The following is a 24,465-nucleotide window of genomic DNA, read 5'->3' as shown; positions in this document are numbered from 1 at the left end:
AAGCTTGCATGTTGATTCTGCCTCTCTCAGTGCTATAAAAGCTCCAAGGAGCAGACACCTCTGCTGGATGTGAGTCTGCTGGGCTGCAGTGTTGTTTACAAAGAGAAGCAGTTAAAGAGGAAAGAGCACAGGCTGAAGATTATTCCAGTGGGTGGGGAGACCATTGTCCTGGGCTTGCAGAGCAAAGAACAGACTGAGCAGTGGCTGAAGGTAACACATTCACAGTAGCTTGCTTTCGAGATCATTGGATGGTTATTTATTGGTTCGCAATATCAAAATGAGGACATCTTGTTTTTGCTCCAGGTTATTCAAGAGATCAGTCCCAAGCCAGCTGATAGCTGTGACCCCCAACACACTGTGTCTGACTCCCCGAGGCTTATTTGTACTAAGGTACACTGATCTGTTGTGATCAGACATCATGTTTTTGATGAGACTTTTGATAAGATTTCAAAATGACTAAACTATAGCCGTGAACCCACAGGGAGAGCTGAGTGAGAGATACTCTGTGGCTTCAGAGAGCGGCAGCAGCACAGACAGCCATGCTGAAACGCCAGAAAGCAAAGATGGTAAGCTACTCTGTGGGGTTTTAGCTTTTATCTGCTGTGCTCCACATGTTCAAGGAGAGGGTGTAAAAAGAAAAAATAGTCAATTTGTCGTCCTTCTCCTCCTCGTTTCCACAGTGAAGAAAAAATATGGCGCAGGTTTAATGTTCAGCAACCTGATGAACATCGGCAAGAAAAAACCCTCCGCACTCGAGAGCCCAGAGAAATGTGTCGACACCTCAGGTTCGCAAAAATCTACTTTACTTCAAAGGTCAAAGTTTGTTGCTTTTAATTGCAGGATGGCATTTGTACTGGCATGAGAGGTCTAATGAAGGTCTAAGGCAAGGGAGTCAAACATAAGGCCCAGGGGCCAGAATCGGCCCAGTAAAGTCTGGCCAACTGGATGCCTTTTTGAAAATGTGAAGGAGGGCATAAATTATTGGGCTTTTAAATGTATTTTTATCAGGTTTTGCAGCTTTACCTGCTAAAAAAGACCTTCCTCATAGCCATTCATGCTACATCAAAGTAATTAAGTAAGAAATTACAATTACAATTAAATAACAGAAAAGTTCCTGTTTTGTCAAAGTTGACTATAAAAATGTAAAAAAAAAAATAAAAAGGGCATTTTCTGTGAATTAACAGAAACTCTCTAGTCCATTTATTTTTAAAATTTACACTCAAAGAGTCATGCTGAACAGTTTCTTTCGTTTACTCCAGCAGCAGTTCTTTATTATGTGAAAAAAACTACGACCTATTGTTGAAATTACACTTCTTTTTTCTTTTATTTGGATATCTCAGTGATTAAAAGTGTAGTTAAATTTCTGCACACTGACAGAAAGGGGAGTTTCAGTGGTCCAGCCCACTCAGGATCAAAGTGAGTCATAAATGACTTGTAACATAAAATGAGCTTGACATCCCTGGTCAAAGGTAAATATGTCGTAGTGGTAACATTTGTTACCCTTTCAATAATTCCATTTATATCTCATGATAAATGTCAGATGAATACAACCACAACGACAAAGACATTACAGTTGGAGACATTCCAGACACTTGTGATTGAATTGCATGACAGATTTTGCCCCTTGTAGTAATTTACACATTCGCCTAACAAGCAGAAGATCACCAGTTTTCCAGGAGGAGACACAAATCCCTTTGTGTTTGTGTCAGGAAGGACAGCTGATGTAAAAACTCAAAGTATCAAACATGTGGCGCTGCCCGCTGTGAATAAGGAAGCAGAGAAAAGTAGTTTTTTAGTGTCTCTAAGTAATTTTATTATAGTCCTCACTAAAAGCTACCTGTTGATGCGCCCACCTTCATTTTCTTGGTGTTTAACTAAAGAAAACTAGCATGACACCAAGTCATACACATATCCACAATATCCATAATATTTTCAAATGAACACTCACTGCATCATCAGATAAGTAAGTCCTACATTTGCTAGTACACCAAGTAAATAAAACTGGAGATATGACACTCCCCTGTGGGCTCCTGGTGGTAATAATAGCACCATGCACTTTAACACCGTGGACTCAACCCACCTCATGATTGGGCTGGCATAAACATAGCACCTGCATATCATTTTGGTTGGTCCAGATAACAGTAGATTGTATGCAAGACATACAAAAGAGCATCGTCTCTGTTTCTCCTCTGTGTTATATGCAAATTAAAGCAGATCCAGTTTGTTTTGAACCTCACTGTGAACATGGTCTAATGATGTTCTGTCAAAACTCCTCATTGTAATATACTGGATGATAATCATTTAGTCCATAATGATATGCATCCTCTATGGCAGACTGTTGGTTTTCAGCAACAAACAAGATTATATGACAGCAATTTGTAAGCACTGGTTTAAGTAACAACCAGTATGAATTGTGAGGTTTATCACATCAAGCAAACATAGATTTCTTTCACTCAAGTGGAATTACCTTAAAGCCACGCAGTGTAAACTTCTGAGACTTCAGTACTTGTTTTCTTTGCACAGCATTACTTTCTAAGAGAAGTAAAAAAAGAAACTTCTTATTTATGTTTTCTCCTCCATCTTCTTTCAGGCTACCTCAATGTACTGGTGAACAGTCAGTGGCGGACCTGCTGGTGTCTTATAAAGAATGGACAGCTGTGGTTTTACCAAGACAAGGGCAAGAACAAAGTAACCCAACCTGCTGTGACTCTAGAGGGCTGCAATGTTTTGCCTGACCCCAGCCCAGAGCACCTATACTCCTTTCGGATTGACATGGATGGCACACAGATGGCAACTCTAGAGGTAGAGTACCAGTTTATGTTCTCTACATTTAAATGTTTGTAGGGGGGTTAGATTGCTGAGAAAATGCTGGAGGCTTTGTTACCACGCAGAATGACAATTGTTTGCACTGGGTGGAAACCCAACCACGCGGGTTTCAGTTAGTCAGGAGTGGAACAGTGGTGTGCTGCAAGCTCAAAGCGTTACTTAACCAAAGCTTATTGAAAATAGACCATGATATCGCATGTATACGCATCATGTTTCCTGTCTGCAGCTCATGCTTGCCTCAGATGAGAGCTTACTTTGGGCTTACTGCGTAGCTCTAAGCGGTGGGCTCAAATGTCTGGCGGGATTTAAATGTGTGGAAAAAAGCAAATACTGAGTCAGCAAAATGAGAAAAGATGCACAGCTGCTTCTTGGAACCCTCAACACAAACATGTCCTCATCTGAAACTCACTTTCTGCTGACATCAGACAGCGTATGTAATATATGTGCGCACACAAGGGTGGTCTGGGAGCTTGAGTGGGTGTGGGTGCATGTGTACATATGTGAGTGTGCGTCTTTGTGTGAAGGGTGTGGACGTACTGGGCTTTTGGGGGACTAATGCTACACCCTTTTTCATTAAGCTTCCAGTACCACCCAGCTGCAGTGCGTGTTTGGTCATAGGCAATGGAATTCAGTGTTTAGTCTTGAGGGATGTGTTCTATTTTTTTCCTTCTTGTCATAAGGTTTTGTTTGCTTGTTTGTCCTTTTATTTTGCCGTCTTCACGTATTCACCCAGCTTCAACATTAGAACTATTTTAATTCAAATAAATATGTGACATCAAACCACTATGCAGTAGTGTAACAGTTAAGCTTCTAATTAGACGAGCTGTTTGAATCTCCCAAAATAATAAAAGGCAGGAAACACATCGTGTCATATCAGGTTGTTTTACGTGCTTCAATCTCACTGCGTACTCAATGCACTGACTTAGTTGTATGTGTTGTGTGGTGCAGCAGTTACTTATTTAATAGACAATTCTTAAGAAGCAGTTTTAACTGATCCAAAATACTACATCCGAGAAACAGCTCTTTCCTCTTATGTTTTTCTAGTTAAGTCTAACAGCTCAGCTTGTACGGGTCATTTCTTAAAGTTTAGTTCAGAGAACCGCTGCTTGGAAATGGTGCTGTAGCAATCGTTTCATTAATTAAAAATGGCATCCAAATTAAACTCTGAGGATTTAAAAACATGATGTTGCAAGTGCATGGTTTGCAGTGAATGCTTGTCCTTTTCTTTTCCATCCCCTCCCAGGCTAAGACATCAGCAGATATGGGTCACTGGCTGGGACTCTTGCTGTCACAGACGGGAAGTAAAACAGATCCAGAGGAGTTGACATACGACTACGTCAATGCTGAGAGGATCTCCACTATTGTCAATGCTGCAAGGACTTCTTTATAGTAAGTTAATCGCTTTTGTTCGCCTCAATATGCAGATTTCCAGCTCCATATCTTATTCTTGGACTTTAGTAGAGCGGTTCTGCGTCATTCACAGTTTGAAATAATCCTCATTTATCATGCATTGATCTTTAGTCCAACTTCGCTTTAAATGGACCGGTGCTTAAATGCCGCATTTCTAGTCTATTTGAGCACTCAAAGCACTTTCTTACTACAAGAGTCATTCACCCATTCACACACATGTGCTTTATTCTATGCCAAATCACCTTTAATCTAACATTTCACACACTCACACGTCCATGGATGCATCAAGGGAAACTTATATTCCCCGAGGACGACATGCAGAATAGAGGAGCCAGAGGTCAAACCACCAACCTTCTGATTGGTAGACGGCTTGCTCTATCTTTCAAGCCACAGCCACCCCTTTAAAACTGCCTTTCTTCTGATTGGTCAGTCCTCACAAACAATACGTTTGAGCTACAGCTGCTGTGTTCACAGCCAGAACAGTGTCTCAGATGACCAAAATAATAACATCCCCTCTCTTTGACATCATCCAGATCCAAGAGTATATAAAGCTGTCTAAATGTCGGTGTTTTAAGCAGTCTGAAGTCTGAGCTTTTGGAGAGGACTACCGCTGCACAAGGTTAAACTGGGACTTCTATTTGTTATTGTGTGTCTCTCTAGCTTGATGCAGAGGAGGTATTCAGAGCCAAACACCTACATAGACACCCTACCTTCTATTTCTCACAACTCTGATGATCTGTACGATGATGTGGCCTCTATACCTGACCCAGAGGTACGCTGTCACGAAACCTGATGCAATGTTTGGAGATTTTAACTTTCAGTTTAATATTGACTCAGTCATCTGGCCACAAGCCATCTCCTAATTTCCTCCGCTCGTGTCATACAGGATGCTGAGGAGAATAGCCAGACAAACTGCGAGGGCAACAATCTCCAGAAAGATAATGAAACATGCTCACAAGACAATGCCAAGAGCCCACAGGGTACAGAACAAGACTCTGAAAACAGGATTTACCTAGACCTTGTCCCTGTGCGCTCTTTCCTTCATACATCCTCTGGAGGAAAACTTTCCCCTAAAGAAGCTTCGAGACATTCCCTAATACCAGCAGATGACCAGAAGGACTCCTCTTCTCAAGTTAAAGAGGTAGGAAATTAGAGTTTGTTGACAACCTCAAACCTTTCTCTAGAAAATATTTTTTACTTTCTACATTAATAATTTGCACATCATTTGGTTGCAGGGGACGTCGACTAACAATACTGAGCCAGATTCAATGCCCGCATTAAATGGGACAAACTTAGCCTCTGCTACCAGCAAACCAGAACAAGAACGAGCCCAGACTCCCACTCCATCACAGCCACAAACTCAACCAGTCAAGACCTCAACCCAGAGCCAAGAGACCACTAAGAAGACTAGCCTGGGAATCACACAGGCCTTCAATTCCTTTGGTGGACAAATCCACAAGAGTCCAACATCTCACACTGCTGCTGCGCGTCCTCACAGCCCACAACCTGCAAGGCCCAAGGCACATACCATAGGTCAGGGCAAATGGGGCAATGGGTTTGCTGAGTTCTGTATATAAAAAAAAAAGATATAGCAAGCATGCTCTTCATTTTAATATCACCACACTCACCTTTTTACAGATATATTCAACAACTTTTCATCATGAAACAGATATGTTAGAGTACAAGTGAAGCTCTTATTACTTTCCTTGACACCTGCTTCCTATTCTGTACTATTACATAACCATGGCTCCCTCTAGTGACAGCCTGCATCTTCTACAGTTGAAAGCACAGCTTAAGATCTGAGCAAGTTTGGGGTTTTTTACGGTTATTAAATCTCTATGTCCTCTAAAATTATAAATGCTTAATTACCAGGATGCCCCGGTGCAGTTGAGATAAAGCTGGGCAAGAACCGCACAGAGGCAGACATGCGGCGTTACATTGACGAGCGCGATCGTCTGGAGAAAGAGAGGGAGGAGGTGAAAATCAGTCTGGCAAACCTCAAGAAAGAGAAGAGGGAAATCAAAGAGGAGCTCAGCACCTGCCAAGGTATACATGCAGTGTCTGTGTTACTCAAAGATTTGCACTGATCACATGGGGACTGACAGCAGTTTGTTGTCCTCAGATCCCAAGCAGCAGGCCTCATTGGAAGCCCGTCTGAAGCAGAAGGAGGAGGCGTGCCGAGAGGCAGAGCAGCACAGGGTGGAGGTGGAGCTACAGTTGGTAGAAGTGAAGGAAAGTCTGAAGAAAGTGGAGTCAGGGCCCTTCACACTGGGAACCACACTGGACAGCAGCCTCCAGGACACGCCGATGGTTAGTGTGCTGGCTGTCTTTCTATACACCTCAGAATCCATCTGCTAAATGTTTTCTGTGTTTTTCAAATCAGTGCATGATGCTTGAAATGTGAACCTTAACCATCTCGCTGCTATTTTACCCTCAGCCTAAGGCATCAACGATAGGCTCTCCCCAGGTATCATCATCATCGTCGTTGTCATCATCATTATTGTCACCGTCATCTTCTTCCCAACCCTCCAGCAGCAACGTTAACACAGATTCAGTTTCCCCGGTCAATTCTGCGTCTGCTCTTAAAGGCAGACCCACCTCCATGATGACCACAAAAGGCAACGTCCTACAGAAAGCTAAGGTGTGATTCTTATTTACACAGAGAGCATCAATGTCAATATCTTATCTTGAAAGACATATTATAATTGGTAGGTCTATTTCTTTTTATATTCATAGGAATGGGAAAAGAAATCAACAACCTAAGAGGAAATCTTCATTGACCTCTGAAATTCAGAAGTTTATGTTGGTCTAGTCGCCCGTCGCCACATTCTGACCCACCGAATGAGCAGACATTTTAATCAAGAACCTCCCTTCCCTTGGCCCTTCAACCAAACCATCACTTTGTCAAGACTATGATGAGCCACAGAGGCACACGCCGTGTTCTTGGATACCACTGGATTTAATCTTAAATTCAATGACTTTTAAAGTTTGTTTCTATTTGCAAAGGGAGGAAAGTGATGAAGTAGCATTTTGGCCAGTGTAAGAAATGCATTAATGCTACGTTGAAACGTTGAAATTAAAAACCACTGAAGTACGAGACAGAGGCCCCCTAACTAAATCAGCCACTCTGTACACAGATTGTAGCTTGGTTCATATATGCTGGTAGCCAAGATGTAAATATATTTACACCATTATTCAGCCTTTGGGCTTGTATTGCTAGCTAAAAATGCACTTTTTATTCAAATAAAAATATACTGACAAAAATATGGGTTGATTTGGGTTTTTTTAAATAAAAGTGTCTCATTTCGCTATAACATGAATGGGGAAATATTTTTGTTTCCTTCCTTTAGTTTCAGATACCTTCCCATCAATTCATTCAAAATTTACCGGCCATCTTCTCTTGAAATCCTCAATTATTTCACCCCTCATTGGAATATAACTACCTTTTGTATGTTTAAATTTAACAATATGAATGTACTTTTTTCTTCCAAATGAACCTCGACCAGCTTAGTGGATTTGCGTGTAAAAATAAGGAGCGTAATATTAAAAATGGAAACGGAGGGAGTGGGAGGACCTTCTTTTTGGTTATGTAAAGAAATAAAGTTGTGACTATTATGCATTAAAAATATTAGAATCCTGACACTGATTAATAATATAAAAGTTTATATCCTTTAAATACAAGAGAACTGTGTTGAGACATTTGCACAACAGTGACAACAGTAATAACATACAAATGGATACAGCAGTACAGATGCATACAAAGCACTTGCTGACACTGTGTGCAACTGTAAACACTGAAGCAAAAAAAACAAAGCAACATTAGATTTCCCTTTGCTCCATTGTGTGCCCCCAAACATCCTCGGTTCTTAAGTGTTCATATGTTCAGTGTATACTTTGTGTTTATAAGTGCAGGGCATGTCAGGGAGTATGTCTCCGACGGTGTAGTTTGTAGCGATGCAGAAGCTCCTGGTGGTCCTTCCTCTCCCTGCTCTTCCTCCTCAGGCCAGCAGGTCTTGGAAGATCCCCTCTGGATGAAGACCTGCTGCTTCCTACAAACAAACCACACAACAAGTCATGACTTGTAACCAATTCTGTCCATTTATATTTACTGCTTAATTTCTGAGTTTTTAATATGGGATCAAATGCTATATCAGGATATCAATATCTAAATCAGCTTGTCTTTGGAAAATTTGTTTTTGCACTTGAGTTTTGTAGAAGGGACACTGACGAAGCTATGAAAAGTATAAATTAAAGATATAAGGAAAGAAAACTTTCTTGAATGTCACTGACTTCTTTCACAGTGCGGCCCCTCATAGCCTTGGCACTGGCAGCGAAAGCTCCCTTCTGACAAGATGCAGACCCCATTATTCATACATGGGTTAGGCTTGCACAGGTTTACAGGTTTCTTCACCTCTGAAAGGAAGGAATCAGCACAAAGCAGCCAATTATTTTTCATGTTAAGTTTAAAATCTTGCATCTCTGAAAAGGCTAAGTGAAGGAAAAAGAAGAAAAACTGTGTTTGCAGATCAGTTTCACAACAGTTCCTTATCAACAGAAAAAGAAAACAGTTTAGGAGGTTTGGTAAAAGACAAGTTCCCCTGCATCGTTACCTGAACACAGCATCTGCACCAGTACATCCTCAAAGTACTTGAGATCCTCATAAGACGGCACTGAGATCATGTGCTCCTCTGCACCGGCAATCTGCATCAGCCTCTCCCTCTGGACATCTCCGATACCAACCACAAGCACTGAGACTCCATTGTCTCTTATCTTTTGAGCCGGTACGACAGCATCATCCCCACCGGTGCCGTCCGTCACCACTACTACAGCCTTGTTCACTCCGGGTCGTGCGCCATTAGCTATGGTGAGAACATTAGAGTGGATGTGCAGCAACGCCCCACCCGTCGAAGCCACTCCACCCACGTACTTGGCGTCACCTACAGCCTGAATGATGGAAGAACCAGTTTCATACGTGTCCAGCTTGAAGACAGTGGTGGCTCTCCTACTGTACGCCACAAGGGCCACTTGAGCCACGTCACGGTTGATGTCGAACTGGACGGTGACACTGCGCACAAAGTCCTGCAAGGTGGCAAAGTTATCACGGCCCACACCACTTGAAGCATCCAGGGCAAACACCAGATCTACAGCTTGACCCAGACAACCTGGAAAAGAAAAGAAAAAAAAAGAATATGGATAGCTAATTTGATTTTTTTGTGTGCAATCCTTTCAGTAGTATCTGACCTAATGGTGGTATTAATGTTCCAACATATTAAGCACATCTATCAGATCAAGTACCTTGCGTATCCACGCTGCAGATCTTGGCCCTCAGCTCAGGGATCTTGGAAGCGAGCCTATCAGGTGATGAGTAGGTGAGGGTCCTCTGCGGATTTCCTGTGATGTTATTCAGCTGCTCCTTTAAGCTGTCGGGTCCCACTGCTATCAGGAAGATCTCTCTGTCTCGTGCATATTTAGACGGCTCAACCACCTCGTCTGCGGCAGGCGTGGCAGTGAGCAGCACCACCACACGGGGAAGGTCATCCGCGACATCGGCAAAGACCGGCGCGCTCATAAAGCCGTGGCGGATAACATAGCGGAGGGCCTGCCCTGTGTTTGTTTCACCACCAATTAGCTGAAGTGAGTACACAGCCTTAAGAAGACTCCTCAGGTCTCCTTTGAACTTGCCGACCTGGGCCTCGACTCGTGGTTCCCTGCCAAACACCGCCAAGCCGACCTTGCTGGGGCTGTTAGAGCCAATCACAGTCTGCAGGAAGCGCTTTAAGAAGGACTTGAGGCGGAGAAAGCCTTCCAAGGTGAGTGTGGCAGAGCCCTCCAGCAGGAAGAGCAGGTCTACAGAGCAGTCCAGCAATAATGCAGGAGCTAAGAAGGAATGGATGGTTTGGTTAGTTTGCTCTCTACAGTGTAAGATCAGACATAGCCTTAGCATGTAGTCAGCAGCTTTGAGTGTACTGACCACAGTGTGGGTCTCCTCCGTAGCCAGGAGGACACACGCAGTGGTAGCCCTCTGAACCTTCTGATACACATGTTCCACCATTCAGGCATGGCTGAGAATCACAGGGATCTACAGCGGAGAGAGAGATGAAGAACGTGAGCTGCAGATACCGCATCTCAGAGAAGTCAAAAGCGGCAGGAAGAGGTTGTTACCCGGACAAATTGTTCTATGGCAGACTGTCTGGTATCTCTTATAAACCTTGTTGTACCTGTAAAACACAAAATTCAAAATATTTTGTTAGCATTTAAAACAGTTGCTTCTAGATAGTGTGATGTAGGTAAGTTCCTGACCCCCATAAGCCATTCTGTGATTTTCCCTATTAGGTAACAGAAACACATTCCCTGAGCCCCACCTATCAATTAATAAACTAATTAATATAATAAGTGGCCAGAGGCATTTTAGATCTCAGTTGGATCTGCCATTCATGCGAATTGCTAGCACTCATCTCGACAGTTTCAGGTACTAGAAACAGCACACACCTTACATCTTTTCTGTGCTTTTTGAAAAAAAATTGTTTTACCTTGAGTGTAATGGTCTAGTTCCACTTGCCTCGGGCCATTTTGCTGTGGTAAAGTTGCAATGTTGTGTGAAATTAATTTTGTCAAAGGCCATTTTAATTTTGCCTGGGAGGGTCTGAAAGAATTACACTGCTGTAGCTTGTTTTTTATTAACAGCCTCACACTGACACAGCACATTAACAGATGGGAGTTACCCTGTTCCACTGCTGTCTTGTGGCTCATTGAGCAATGAGGGGGGGAAAAACACTGTTACACACTTAGATCCAATGCATCGTCCAAAACAGATCATATTAGGAAACTACAGTGCTGTGCAAAGGTCCTGAGCCACCCCATGATCGTGTTGTCTCTACACAGACAACTTAGCATGCTGTACAGTTTCAGGTTAAAGAATTGTTAAAGAATTTGAGAAATCTGGATAAATAGGACCAAAAGAAGTAGCAACACATCTAAAAAAAATAAAGCAGATGAGCCGTGTCTCAAAGTCACATCGTTAAGAAATAGGAAAAGAAAACTGAGCAAAGACATGACACAAACCTTTCTTGTCTATAAGAGTTCAGGCCGTGTTTTTGTGTTTTTCCATTTATGCACATGTTAAAATAAACCACTGCACCAACATTCCTAGCAAAGTATAAAGAAATGAGAAGAAGCTCAAGACTTTTGCACAGTACTGTATACTGCAGCTGCAACATTTGAAAGTAAAACCTTTAAACACTTGCCTGTAGTAGGGACAGAGAGATGTGTATGGGGAATAGCCTTTGGAACCTTTCCAACACATGTAGTTCCCCTGCAGCTCTTTAACTGTCTCCAATGTCTTCCTCTCACAGGGAAATGTCTCCATCCGACAGCCTGGAGAACAGGGTTGAGACAGGGGTTAGGAGGAGACTGGACACTGAGCAATGAGGGACAAGAAAAAAGGGGGTAGTGCAGCACAAAACAAGGATGTTAGACAAAGGGATTCCCATTTACTAAATAAAAAGCATGAATTGTTGTCAGTGTAAAGTCCAACCTGCAGGTGTGGCGTTGCAGAAAGAGAGCGTGCTCAGTGTTGTGTACAGGCCATTGACACCATCATGGAAATGCTCGGCGAGGAAAACGTGGCTCTCTGTTGGCTCACTGGCTAAAGCGTGAAGCTCCTCCCATCTGAAAACATATAGAGATGGCTTAGTATATAAAGAAATGTGCACATACCTTAATGAATTATTATAGGGAAAGTTTATTGTGGAGCTGTCAAACATACTTGGGGTAGCGCAAGCCCACAGCAAACAAAACCACGCCTGTGTCTTTGAGCTGAGCAGCCGCCAGCACCGAGTTGCCCTGAGATCTCCCATCTGACATCAGGATGACGATGCGAGGCACACTGGAAGAGTTACGGCCGCCTGGGAAACCCTTCCTGAGGATGTACTTCAGAGCCAGGCCTGTCTGGGTGCTGCCTCCTCTGTGGGTAGAGAATCGAAAAGCGAAATAGCAGGATTTCTGTGTTTTTGTTTGAAAAATACTGAGGAGTTAGAGCACATGTACTATACTGCAGCAGATGTCAGGAAGGTCAATAAACTGCTGCATATCACAGCCAAAGTAAACAAAAGCTTACATTTGGATGGATTTCTCTTTAAGTTCTTGGACTCTAAATGTATGTTGGCTACGTTTCATCACCCCAGGCCTCGTGACACAAGTTTAAATCATTTTCGGTTTTGTTTTTGTTTAACATAAATGTCCATCCTTTCATTTTCAAAGTGTAAACACTGAGAAAAAGATCCTTTCCAGGTGATAGAGGACAGATCTGGTGAAACAAACGCTACAAGTGGCTTACTCGCCAATCTAACCTCCTTAGCACAGATCTGTGTGAGCATATACTCCACAAAAATCTTCAAAATATTGAAACTTAGGAAACTTGTGCTTCTTTGAACTGCAATAATCTCAAACAACAATGTGAACAAAAACACATCTGCATTTAAAGCTGCTTTCTGCACATTTGATTTGGCAGCATTTTATGCCAGATGCCCTTTCTGGTGAAACACCGACACAGATTTGTGCCACCAGCTGGACTTGAACCAGCAACCTTTTGCTTGCCAAGTAAATGTGTTAAGCACTTAACTACATGACTTTTACTGGTAATAATCAGAGGTTAAAGTGGGCTGGAGCAATTAGTTTCAAAGCAAAGCACTGCTCAGCCACTGAAACGTTTGACTGAAATTTTCATTTTAATTTTAGATGTAATGTCCTAATTCAGAGTTTCTGAGAGATTGGATCTATTATGATGATTAGCTGAACTGGCCGAATGGAATATAACAATTTCGTGTCATTAAAGGTTGCATGAAAATACGGGCAATTTATTGCAGTTTTCAGAACCAGAATAAAGTTTACAGTGATGCGCTATATTGGAGTGATCAGTTTACTGTAATTAGGTTACATCAAAGGTAACAGATAATACTTTTTTTTGCTACTTTAATCACTGTTAATGATGATAATAACACAATAAATCCAATAAAAATGCATAAGCACTAAAATATCTAATGTTACCTTAAGTTAAACTTCCCTTATATCTGGAGTTCTCTAACATTTCCAAAGTTGCTATAACATTTCTACTGATGTTGAGTCTGTCGCTACATTAATTCAATTTGTGGTAATGTGACTGGTTATAGGTTTCAATTCTATGTACCCACTTCAAACCAGCTGGTGGGTCAAAATGTTACTTCCACATTGTGAACAACACACACACAAACACACACACACCTGGTCAAATTACCATCCTCTTCCTCGGTTTATGCACTTATCCAATATCCAGTGACCACCTGTGGAGGGCCTCTAATCTGAAATTAATTTGTTTTCCTTTTCAGGGAGCATTTGGTGCTACTTAGCCACATGTGTGGATGTGTACGTGTTTTGCTGTCAGCATAGTTTAAGGGATTTGTAAAATATAAGATGAGGACAAGAAAATGTTGCCAGTCTGGATATGTTCGACCTAATTCTATCACCTTTTTTGTTCATTTACTCCTGGATTTTTTTTTCTTAAACATGACAGTCTGGTTTTAAAAACGTAGAAAAAGGCATGCCTCCAACAGGGACATACCTTTTTGTTAGCACAGGGTCTTTTTTTCAGCCGTCAAAATAGATGAACTACTGAATCTTCTGTGGCAAATATAACAAACACATACAGTTTTGTAATCTCAGTCTGCACTAACAGCATCTTGCACTTCCAGGCCGGTTGATAACAATGGAAAAGCTAGAGGAAAAAATAAAGAGGACGCCTGCCAATGTAGGCTCTCTGTTTTCCAAATCAAAGAAAGCTGTGAGCCACAAATGTTTTGACTCCATCCTTAGAAGTGCTGCTTGCTAATTAAAATCTTAAAATAATGTTGGCCTGCTTCTCCAGTGAGCGCAGATGATTTAAAACAGTTAATTTCATAATGGATGTCAAAGAGAACCTGTTTAGACCACAGGAACTCTCATTTTCCACATTTCTTTCAAGCTTTCATTTATGTCCCGGATCCTTCGTAGTTATAACTCATTAATATACAAAACCAACCTTAAGTTAATATCTTGAGTTCACATATTGAACTACTCGTGCTCAGATGGCAGGAGAGACACACCTGAAAGAAATGCTCTTTATCTGCTTCTTCAGCTCCTGCTTGGTGGAGTATGAGTCCAGGGAAAACTCAAGCCGAGGAGTCGAGCCAAACTGAATTAAACCAACTCGCACCTGCACAGGGAGAAATTACAAGAGCACTGACTGACAGGATGCGAAGACGGCGAGAGACAGAGACAGAGATCAACGCAAACCTTATCTGGTCCAATGTCTAGTGCTTGACAGAGTTTGATCGCATAGTGTTTGGACCTCTCGAAGCTGCCTTTCCCGACGCTGTAGGAACCATCCATGAGGAAGAGAATATCCATGGCTGCTGAGCACTGCATCACTTCCCATTAAAGCAAACACACACAGAATAATTCACACAGGGGGTACAGACAAAGATGGGTCAATAGGTCCAAACCCATTCACTAGCTTCACCACATTCCTGTATTATATTGGTTTTCCTCGCTGGGTATCAAATGGACCGTTGCAGACAAAAATAGTATCTAGACATAATAAGAGAAAACAAACTCTGCATGCCAAAGCTCATTTTATTTTCTTATATTTTCCCTTTCGCACATTAAACTACTACCAAGTAAAAAGCTTTCTCTCTCTTTCATACACGTTTGTACTTGCTGGGTGCATAAGCTGTCATGTGAGTATTCAGCTGATTATGAAAAGAGCCATTAGGGGCACATTATACGTGCAGCGTGTGCCATCTGTCTGTCATTTGAGTCATCTGCTTATAGAAAAGTCACATCCACCACTGACACAGACCACCAACTTCTAAGTATTTCTGTCTCACAATTTGTTATCCATTTCTGATTTAGGATCTCTGGCTCATTTACTGTGTGCCGCTCAGCTGACTTACATCCAATTACAGGCATGCAGGTTGACAGCATGGCCTAGCATGTCACAACACTTCCCACCACCTACACTCATGTGAAAAAGAACGTTTTTAAGCACACCCCGTGATTCAGTAGATTGTAAAACTACTTTTAGCAGCAGTAACTAGAAGTGATTGTTTTCTAAGACTTTATCCATCTTTGATGTCACTGTGGAAGTATTTTGGCTCATTGTTGTTCACAGTGTTGCTCCGGTTCATTAAAATTTGCTTATCTGCTTATTCACAGCTTGAGGGTTTGTCTGGGCCACTTAAGTGTCTTGATTCTCTTGTTTTTAGCCATTCTGTTGTAGATTCTGCTGTTCTATTGATCTTTATCCTGCTGCATGACCCAATTTGGACCAAGCATTACCTGTTGGACAGATGGCCTCACATCTGACTGAATACTTCAAGCCATTGACTCATGGTTGAGTCAATGACTACAAGGTACCCTGGTCTTGTAGCTGCAAAACAATCCTAAATCATCACATCTCCACCTCTGAGTTTGACATGTGGCAAGAGATGTTTGTGGATTGTGCATTATGACCAAACATCTCCACTTTGGTCTCATCTGTCTAAACGACATTGTTCCACAGTTTTTCTGGTTTGTTAAGATGCAAACCTAAGCTGTGCTGTCATGTTCTTATTAGTGACAGGCACCTTTTATCTAGCAACCCTTCCAAAAAAAACATACTTGTTGTGTCTTTTTGTAATTGTGATATCATGAACTTTAACATTTAACATGCTAACTGAGGCCTGTAGAACGTGAGATCGAGTTCTCTGGTTTTATACCGTTTCTAAGAGGATTGCACAGTCAGATCTTGGGTTGAATTTGCTGGGCATCAACTTTGTGGCATTGTGTTAACACACACCTGAATGCTCCAAACCTCAGAACTGTCAAAACTGCTGCTTTTACAGAGTTGATCGCTGATGATCAAAAAGTGAAGTGCCTGGCTGCTACTTACCTATGGAAGCAGTGAGGGCGTGCTTCGTTTTCCACATGACTGTACATTTTATGCGTTAACCATTTTGTAAGGTACTCACTTTCTCCTGCAGAGTTGATTTTCACAATGTTCTCAAGGCTGGTTTGAATCTCCTGCACAGAGGTGCCCTGCTGAACTAGCAGGCACCAACAACACAGAGAGCAGTCAGATATTTATTCAGTCTTTATTTATACACCTACAGTCACAGTAAATTTACATATGAAGCACTAACCTACGACAGAGAGGCCAAAATAACTTGGAATAAATTAGAAATAGCTGAAACGTGGCTTATTACACATTTAACTGATTATCTAAATGTCTCTAGACTACTGTAATCTAAAAAAACACATTCAAGCTTTAAACATTTAGGGTCCAGATCTCCACAAGGTTTCAAATACTTATAAATCCGAGGGTTCGCAAATTATCATTGCAATTTTAATTTGTTTATATCTTAGTTTTAGTTGGATCCCCACCAGCTCACATTAATAGTTACAATTTTTCATCAGTTTCAGACTCACAAAATACTTCATATAAAAAACCATGCTCTGACCTGTGGACCATTACTCTTCACGTTAACTTTATTTATTATCATTGTTCAGACACATCCTATAGAGCCGTGAGAAAAGTAAAATAACCAATAAATTGGATGCCTTCCCTAAAGCCAATATAGACTCCCACATGACCCCGACTCTAACGGATAATTGAGTATTTCAAGCTAATGTGAGCAGACAAGTGAAGAAAACCATTCTTTCGCTCCATTCAGTCAAAGGACGCTCCTCTATTCAGGCACACGTACGGCTCAGAGGAGAGCAAGGACATGTTTTCGTGTGAACATGGCTTTTTGTCCGACAGAGGCATTTGTTCGGCACAGAGAAGGGAGCACTTGAGTGATTTTACAAACGTGCGTTGCCACACTGAACAGATTCCACACTCTGAAGACCAGAGTGCTTCTTTTCAGTCAGAAAGAAAGTGTCAGTTTGTCCTCCGTCAGCGTCGCCGTAATGCTTCAGGCTGTCCGTGTCATGCTGATTTAGTGCCTGCACATCAGCTAAAACAGGTGATAAAAAGTCAAAAGAGCCAAACGATAAAGCGCAACCGAAAACATCAAAGAAAGGTTGCATGTACAAAAGTTTGATGGGATTATTTAGTGCCGACATTGGCTTTGTCCTCATATTTTGCACTCATATTTCTGTCACTGGTGTTGTCCGGTGAGAGGCGAGGAGAAAAATACTGGCTGACATTGATTTTTTTTTTCTCTTAAACATGATTTTTTGGGCCTCTTTGACTTTGTTAGATTGACAAAGGAAAGAATAGACAGGAGGATAGTAATCCACTACTGCTCCAGTCTGCATTACAAAAGTATCCTTGGGCAAGACACTGAACTCCAAGTTACTTTCCGATATATAAATGTGTGTAAATGTTAGATAGAAAGAACTTGTATGAATCCGGCATGTTGTATAAAGCACTTTGAATGCTCAAGAAGGGCATGAACTAGTTTGCAGAGAATACTGTTCTTCCAGAGGAAAGAAGGGAACCAGCTTAAGTCAGGGTGTCAAGACTTTCGCAAACTCACCGCTAACCTTGACTGCTTTTTATTATTTTTGACAACCTTTGTTTAAATTTGATTTCTTTGCAGGCTACCACAGATGATTAATGGTGAAATGCAACATGCATTTAGCAAAAGACATGTCAGTGGTTGTAAAAAAATAAAGGGAAAGTATGCAACATATAAATAATAAAACCAATTCAATTTTTTATTGTTACATTTTGAGCACAACTAAAACTCCGAAGTGGTAATAATATCTTTTTTAAAGCTCATGACTTTATTTCTTCTGAGAGAATTTTTTTTTTCTTCAACCATTCATTCATAGGAGCAAAGGCCTTCATCGGGTCATGAAACATTAAGCACAACACTAATAATTAAAGAAACCTACCACCTGCAGCCCAGACCTCTGCTCTCCGACCTCTTCACAATCCTGACCCTTTCAGCTGCCTCGAATTCCAACAACGCTGCAGCCCCAAAGCACTCCTGACAGTGGACGTTTAGGTTCTTGGCAAGCAGCATTTTCACGGTCAGTGTGGGGCCCACAGTGCTCTGAACAAAACATCTATCTGTTCAGCCAAGCGACTCTAGGATATCTTTAATGTGTGTGAAAGAAGATTTAGCAGAAAAATCAGGAACAAGATAATAAATGTAAACCCTGCAGCTGAAGGGTTGATGTCAATTGGCATCAATCCCACTACAGTCTGGGAGATAAACACAATATCTCCCTGAAATCAGAAAAATAACTAGGATTAGCCTGCCCATATCTGTGGAATTCAATTTGACAGGCTGGATTACATGGATATCTTGCACTGAAACATGTTATCTGTGTTGTCAGCGTGTCGCCTCTTGACAGGGTAAGACAGTCTAGTGTGCTCAAGTTCAAAGTCTTAAAATGACTTATAATAAATAGTTAGGATGGGGCTAAAGCTGTCATTTTTGAAAACAATTCAAGGGTTATATTGCCCCACAACTCCTACCTCTTCCCTCAGGCACATACCGATAGACTCTGGTCCACGGGAACAATGCTACGGAAGAGATGCAAAGCTTGCCTCGCAAAACAAGCAGCATGTCAAGCACACACAGGCAGGAAAGCACTTTGATGCGAAGAATTCTTCAGTGGTCGAGACTTGACAGGTTAAAGCTGTAAAATGTCTCGTAAAGAATCTCAGGTGGTCTAGAGGCGCTTCAGTGATTCACCACACATTTTCCATCAAGCAGGGCATAAACTTGGGCCTTAAATGTTCTCACAAGCACCAACACAATGAACATTTTCAACACTATATTTACAAGGACATTAAACTTTTCCCGAGCAAAAACAACCATAACCATCAGTACATACCTAATATTAGCATTTATTTCCAGTACTAACCCTGACACAGCGATGTATCCACTGACTTTTATTTACAAAGCATCCATAATGCGCAAGCAGATATTCCAAAATAGTACTTAAAACACTCCTCCCACTAATGGCTCTGAGGCACAGAAGGCAAAACAGTAATAAAATCAATAAACCGACCTTGAAGAAGCAGCACAGTTAAGAGGGAGGAGAGGCAGATATGACGGTTCATCCTGGGACGCCTGGAACAACAACAAAAGGGACACTTAAACAGAATGCAAAGTAAAAACACTAAAATGCACATATATCTGTTTTTTGTTTTTTGAAAGCCTTCTGTTATTCTCAAGGTGAAATAAACTTTAGCAATATAATCCATCAGACAGGCAAAACGTCAGGGATAAACATTGGCAGAGGAGCCAGAAATTGTGAGAAAGTTTTTTTGTGAGCCGTTTTTGTGTTAACAGGAAACCACTTAAGCCATGACACAATTCAGGAAATGTGTTATAGTGTCAGCCAAGGGACATGAGGACAAGTCTGTGTAACCCTACCAAGTAAAAATGAAAAAGACATTAGCAACAGGGCACAACTACATTCGATCAGGGGTGCCAGGGGGTAAGTAACCCAGGACTGACTGCACTGTTAGCATATTTTCATAGCTAAGTGTAGCTAAGTGGTTGAACTTTGGCCTTTCAAAGAGAACTGAATAAAGGGAGAGTAGATTAGAGCCAGTGTCCATAGAGAAAAACCAGGGTGGTTGTACAAACTCTTAAAATATCTTCATACTATGCCTTAATAATTTTTCCTCAAACCTGATTCTGGGATCTACCTTTACTCTCATCAAGTTCACCATTCTCAGTGTGGGAATGACCTTAAACGTCCAGTCGTAATTTAGGAGAATTTAGAAGCTCTGTTTTAGTATTATTACCCTGGGAAAAGTGGCCTAACAGCATAATGTTGCCCTCAGGCAACAAACCACTAAATTCTATTTTGGTTATTAAATTAAAACAAAATCTAATACACTTCTTCAGATATTCATGTACATGCCCAGATTATTTTATTTAGTTATTTCAACTAGATTTTTTTTTAACAGCAATATTAGTCCTGGCAGTAGCCTGCACTTTCAAGTCAAGGTCAAACCCTCTTCTACTCCTCATTTTGATGAACACTGGTGCATCTTGTGTCATCAAATTTAAAAAAAAAACAAACAAAAAAATACTAGTTTTAATTATTTTATTACTAAGACTAATTTTACAGTGTAATAATCCAAAAAGTATGTGCCATTTTGAGAGACAGGACAGGACAACTGAGCATCGTTTAAAAGCCACAGGCTACCGCATTATTGTTGCTGACCATGTCAATCCCCTTAAGACCACAGTGTCCCCATGTCACAAAGCTCAGATCAAACTGGATCCTTGAATATAGCAATACTCAATACACATAACTGTACTCAACTGGCCTCCAGAGTCACCAGCTCTTAATTCAGAAAAGAAACTGTGGGATGTGGTGGAACGAGAGATTCACATCTTGGATATACAGCTAACAAATGTGAAGCAACTGCATCATGCAATTGCTGCACTGGTCTAAGCCAGTACCAGCCAGGTGTACCTAATAAACTGGCCAGTGAACGGAATTTACTTAACAAAGGTGTCTTGATACCAGCATGTATACATATAAGTGTTTTGTCTGGGTTAAAAAGAAACCAATACGTTCCAAATGAAGCTCTTCAAGCAGGATGTAAACTACTTTGGATGTGTGTGTGGTGAGGAATTCCAACAGGAATGTGTGTAAGACACGAGCTATGTAAATATGTGTGTGTTTGAGAGTGTAATCCATGTTTACCACAGTGTTCACTCAGGAGCTGGGATACTAGAATATGGCTTACCCTTACAAAAGCAAGTCAGATGCTTCAGCACTGCTGACATAGCCCCACGGCTATTATGATTTGATTACACATGCCAACTGTTAAGCGAGCACACAACCTGACCTCAGGTTAGCCGCACCATTACAATGACGGTCACATGTTGTCACTGTTTGATACACATACAATGTTAAGGGGGATGCATATAAAGTCTAATTAACTCTGGGTGCTGATAAGCAGGGCTAAAATATCCTTCCTGTGTCTGAAAAGACTGTGTGTGGTCCAATAGGTATGCATATTATAGAGACTAATATCTCCCTAGAAAGTAACCTTATACAGGCATTCCTTTCTTATGGGGACAAAACACAACACTCCTTTAAGGTGGCCTTTAAGGTAAAGACTGCTTTAAGATTAGCAAAAGGTTAGGGGTTATGCACATGGCAGTTCTAATTAATGTTAGAGCACATTTCCACAAGTCAGTGTAAGTTAATGTTATATCCAATGAAATCATGGTTACATTATTGTGTCTGGACTTGCTCCAACAAATGTTCACTATGCTTGTGGGATCTGACATTTTTGTGGGGACCAAAATGCTGGACCCCAAAAGTTTACATAGCTGGCCGAAGGTTAATACTTGACTTTAGGTATTCAGTAATGACATCTATGGTTAGGGTAAGGGGGCGTGGTATGTACTGTGTAAGTGACAGGTCCCCACAAAGATAGCCGTACTAAAATATGTGTATCTGTGTATAGGTAGACCAGAGAAACCCTTTGCACAGGTAAAGCTGTATTTCTGAGACAGGGATGTGATTGTGTGCAGGATGGAGCCCCTCTTTAAGAGGAGTCTGTGTGTCTGTGATACAGATCTGCAGAGCTGACATGATGTGGCTGTCTGAGAAGGCCCGTGCTGATAAACATCAAGAAAAGGCTATTGATGCTCATTTTGTGCACTTGCTGGTACGTCTTGCTGACAACAGATTTCATTACTTCCACGGGGGTGCAGCTTAGAGCGCCCATGCTTGCACAGGGAAGCAGCCGACCATGCCGGCATATAAAAGACACTTTTACAGTAAACATGTGTGTAGTGCGCACACCTGTCTCAAAATTGGCTTCTTCTTCACAAGCATTCCTGCGGGTCCCTCCACCCTCCCCGAGTCTGTCTGCCAGTGAACAGCTTCTCAGCTGTCTGCACTGGAATAGTGGTTCCAGCTAAATGGGCAAAACCGCACAGATCAGCCTGTCAGGGGAGGGAAATGCTAATTAAAGTGCTACACTCTCCTAACCTAATGTTTTTCATATTTCTTATGTGAATGGGATGATTAACCCATAAAATATTAGCTCTCAATTTTAATGGTAAAATAATGGAGGAAGAGGAAGGGCCAAGTCAAGCTTTCCCACCAAACTGTATGCTTGGTGGGAAAGTGCCTTCATGCTGTATAATTAGAAAGGAGCACTAGTTTTTGAACAAGCTTCATACAAACGGCAGAGATCTTGTAACCTGTACTTGGGAGTGAGCGTGTTACTTTAAGAAACATCCTGACAGTGCAAATCATTTTAGGGTGACTCACCTGAAACAGCTGCTTTAAAAACAGCAGAGAGCAAATGTGAAAAACTGTGCAGCACGGCAGCTGATTAAAAGCCACAAAATGCTTTGGTATGTACCCACTGCAGTGATGTGTTGCTCTAACAAGTCGGAAACCACACACAGACAGACAGAGGATGCAGTCTCTCAGTTAATCAAGCTAAATAAGATTATTGCTTAGAATATTTTGCAGCAAATCCAGTTTGTGCAAATAAGAACTCATTTTATCTTTTTATGTTGTGTGTCATTGAGTTTATTGATACACACACTGACCAGCCAGATCATTAGGTACACCTTGCCAGTTTCTGCCCCTAGCTTACTTTGTGGCATAGATTCCAAGGTGCCATAAGCATTCCCTAAGAGATTTTGGCCCATACTGGCATTTTAGCATCACACAGTTGCTGCAGATTTGTTGGATACATATCTCTCATTCCTCCACATCCCAAAGGTGTTCTACAGGATAGCGATCTGGTCACTGTGAGAAACCAGTTTGAGTGATTTGAGCTTTGTCATCCTGCTAGAAGAAGCCATCAGAAGATGGGTACACTGGGGCCATAAAGCGATACACATGGTCAACAACAGGTAGGTTGCTGCATTTAAATGATGCTCAGTTTGTACTTAGGGACCCAAAGTGTATCAAGAAAATATCCCCAACAGCAGTTTGAACCTATAACACAAGGCAGGAAGGACCCATGCTTTCATATTGTTTAAATGCTGACCTTTCCACAGCAAAAATTGAGACTTATCAATCGAGACAACATTTTTCCAATCTTCTTTCGTCCAATTGTTATGACCATGTGCAAATATTGGCCTTAGATTCCTTTTTTAAAGAAGCAATACCCAGTGTGATCTTCTGCTGCTGTTGCCCAAGAGATGCTCTTCTGCATAGCTAGGTTTTTACAACTAGTTATTTACTGTAGTCTTCCTATCATTTCAAAGCATTTTATTGCCTCCATCTCCTTCAAGATTTATTATAGTGCATACCTTTGCTATAACAAGTGGTTATCTGAGTTACTGTTGCCTTCGGGTAAGCTTGAAACAGTCGAGCACCATTGTGCAGGTTAAATGTCAGGTGATCAACAGGTTCTGGTGCTGGGTTTGGACCTTCAGCAGGCTGCTTTGACCACTTCTACGTGTCGAAATACACCGAGCTGCTTCTGTGTGATTGGCTCATTAGATATTCGTGTTGGGGGGAATTAAGGTGCACCTTACAAATTTACCGGTGAATATATTCTAATGCCTGGGATAAAACGTCGCTAAATTATTAGCATTATTTAACGGTAGCAGAGTTTTACAGCGGTGGGTTTAATGTGTTTAATTTTTCCCTTTGGCCTGAAACTCTAGTCAAGTCTGTCCACACCTGGTCACTGTTCCGCGTATGGCAGGTTTAAAGTCAGGTACAAGGTCCTAGCATAACATTACAGTCAAAAATAGAAAGGCAGGTTTCGTCAGTACACATACCCAAAGTGGTATTCCTTAAACTTTTTAAGCAATCTCGTAAATTTCTTTAGATTAAAAAAACAACAAAAAAAAAAACAACCCATTGCACAATAACTTGTTAACTCAGTCAAACAGCAAACTTACTAAACTGCTACAGAAAGTCACCCGTCACCAGCACATCCAAACCCACGCACCGGTAAATCGTCTCCTCGCCGACCGCAGTTTGTCTCCTTTAAGCTGAAGCTCGTCTTCCGCAGATCGCTCCTCTCCGTCCTCCTAACACCACCTTGTTTCCGCACTGATCTGATTTAATGAGGTGCTTTGCCTCCGACCAGAGAGGGAGCTGCGACCCCACCTACCCGACATGCTTATCCCTGAGGTACCTGCACAGATGAGGACTTCACATGACCTCCTCCCATCTCCAACAGGTACGAAAACTGGGAGTGGCTTAGATAGTTTTACATCCTGGTACCACTAAAGACACATGAAACTACAGAGGCATTCAAGT

The 24,465-nt window shown here is 41.6% G+C and overlaps 2 protein-coding genes across 6 annotated transcripts in view; one reads left to right on the top strand and one right to left on the bottom strand.

The window, feature by feature from the left end:
* Window positions 1–7,502, top strand: part of afap1l2 (actin filament associated protein 1-like 2) — a 42,789-nt gene extending 35,287 nt beyond the window's left edge. For all 3 annotated transcript variants that reach the window (XM_039616331.1, XM_039616332.1, XM_039616330.1), the window contains 13 exons: window positions 31–210; window positions 304–390; window positions 482–566; window positions 681–785; window positions 2,591–2,802; window positions 4,070–4,215; window positions 4,897–5,008; window positions 5,123–5,377; window positions 5,472–5,769; window positions 6,109–6,282; window positions 6,359–6,546; window positions 6,674–6,877; window positions 6,973–7,502. In XM_039616331.1, coding sequence (XP_039472265.1) covers window positions 31–210; window positions 304–390; window positions 482–566; window positions 681–785; window positions 2,591–2,802; window positions 4,070–4,215; window positions 4,897–5,008; window positions 5,123–5,377; window positions 5,472–5,769; window positions 6,109–6,282; window positions 6,359–6,546; window positions 6,674–6,877; window positions 6,973–6,999 — 2,073 coding nt within the window. In that variant the 3' untranslated portion in view covers window positions 7,000–7,502. The remainder of the gene's footprint in view (window positions 1–30; window positions 211–303; window positions 391–481; window positions 567–680; window positions 786–2,590; window positions 2,803–4,069; window positions 4,216–4,896; window positions 5,009–5,122; window positions 5,378–5,471; window positions 5,770–6,108; window positions 6,283–6,358; window positions 6,547–6,673; window positions 6,878–6,972) is intronic.
* A 380-nt stretch (window positions 7,503–7,882) lies between these two features.
* On the bottom strand, window positions 7,883–24,381 carry vwa2 (von Willebrand factor A domain containing 2). Of its 3 annotated transcripts, XM_031751943.2 has the most exons (15): window positions 24,152–24,381; window positions 19,258–19,319; window positions 18,130–18,334; window positions 16,257–16,331; window positions 14,542–14,675; window positions 14,352–14,461; window positions 12,002–12,199; window positions 11,771–11,904; window positions 11,481–11,610; window positions 10,399–10,454; window positions 10,208–10,315; window positions 9,532–10,113; window positions 8,847–9,398; window positions 8,527–8,649; window positions 7,883–8,285 (listed from the first exon to the last, which is right to left on the bottom strand). In XM_031751943.2, coding segments are annotated over exons 4-15 (2,259 nt in total). In that variant the 5' UTR covers window positions 16,258–16,331; window positions 18,130–18,334; window positions 19,258–19,319; window positions 24,152–24,381; the 3' UTR covers window positions 7,883–8,154. The 3 variants fall into 3 exon arrangements, with proteins under 3 accessions (XP_031607803.1, XP_039472267.1, XP_031607802.1); XM_039616333.1 differs by lacking the exon at window positions 18,130–18,334 and having other exon boundaries at window positions 24,102–24,381; XM_031751942.2 differs by lacking the exon at window positions 18,130–18,334.
* Window positions 24,382–24,465: the final 84 nt, after the last annotated feature.

The sequence above is a fragment of the Oreochromis aureus genome, linkage group 8 (assembly GCF_013358895.1).
Source record: "Oreochromis aureus strain Israel breed Guangdong linkage group 8, ZZ_aureus, whole genome shotgun sequence".
NCBI lineage: Eukaryota > Metazoa > Chordata > Actinopteri > Cichliformes > Cichlidae > Oreochromis > Oreochromis aureus.
The sequence above is the reverse complement of the archived record's forward strand: the minus strand, read 5'-3'. Positions and strand labels throughout refer to the sequence as shown.

What these genes read in the sequence shown, in the direction of transcription:
- vwa2 (XM_039616333.1), bottom strand. Translation starts at nt 19,309, where the DNA reads ATGAACCGTCATATCTGCCTCTCCTCCCTCTTAACTGTGCTGCTTCTT. An exon ending in AATCAACTCTGCAGGAGAAA is followed by an intron (nt 14,676 to 16,256) that starts GTGAGTACCTTA and finishes TTTAATGGGAAG; the next exon opens with TGATGCAGTGCTCAGCAGCC. An exon ending in CTGCAGCGTGGATACGCAAG is followed by an intron (nt 9,399 to 9,531) that starts GTACTTGATCTG and finishes TTTCTTTTCCAG; the next exon opens with GTTGTCTGGGTCAAGCTGTA.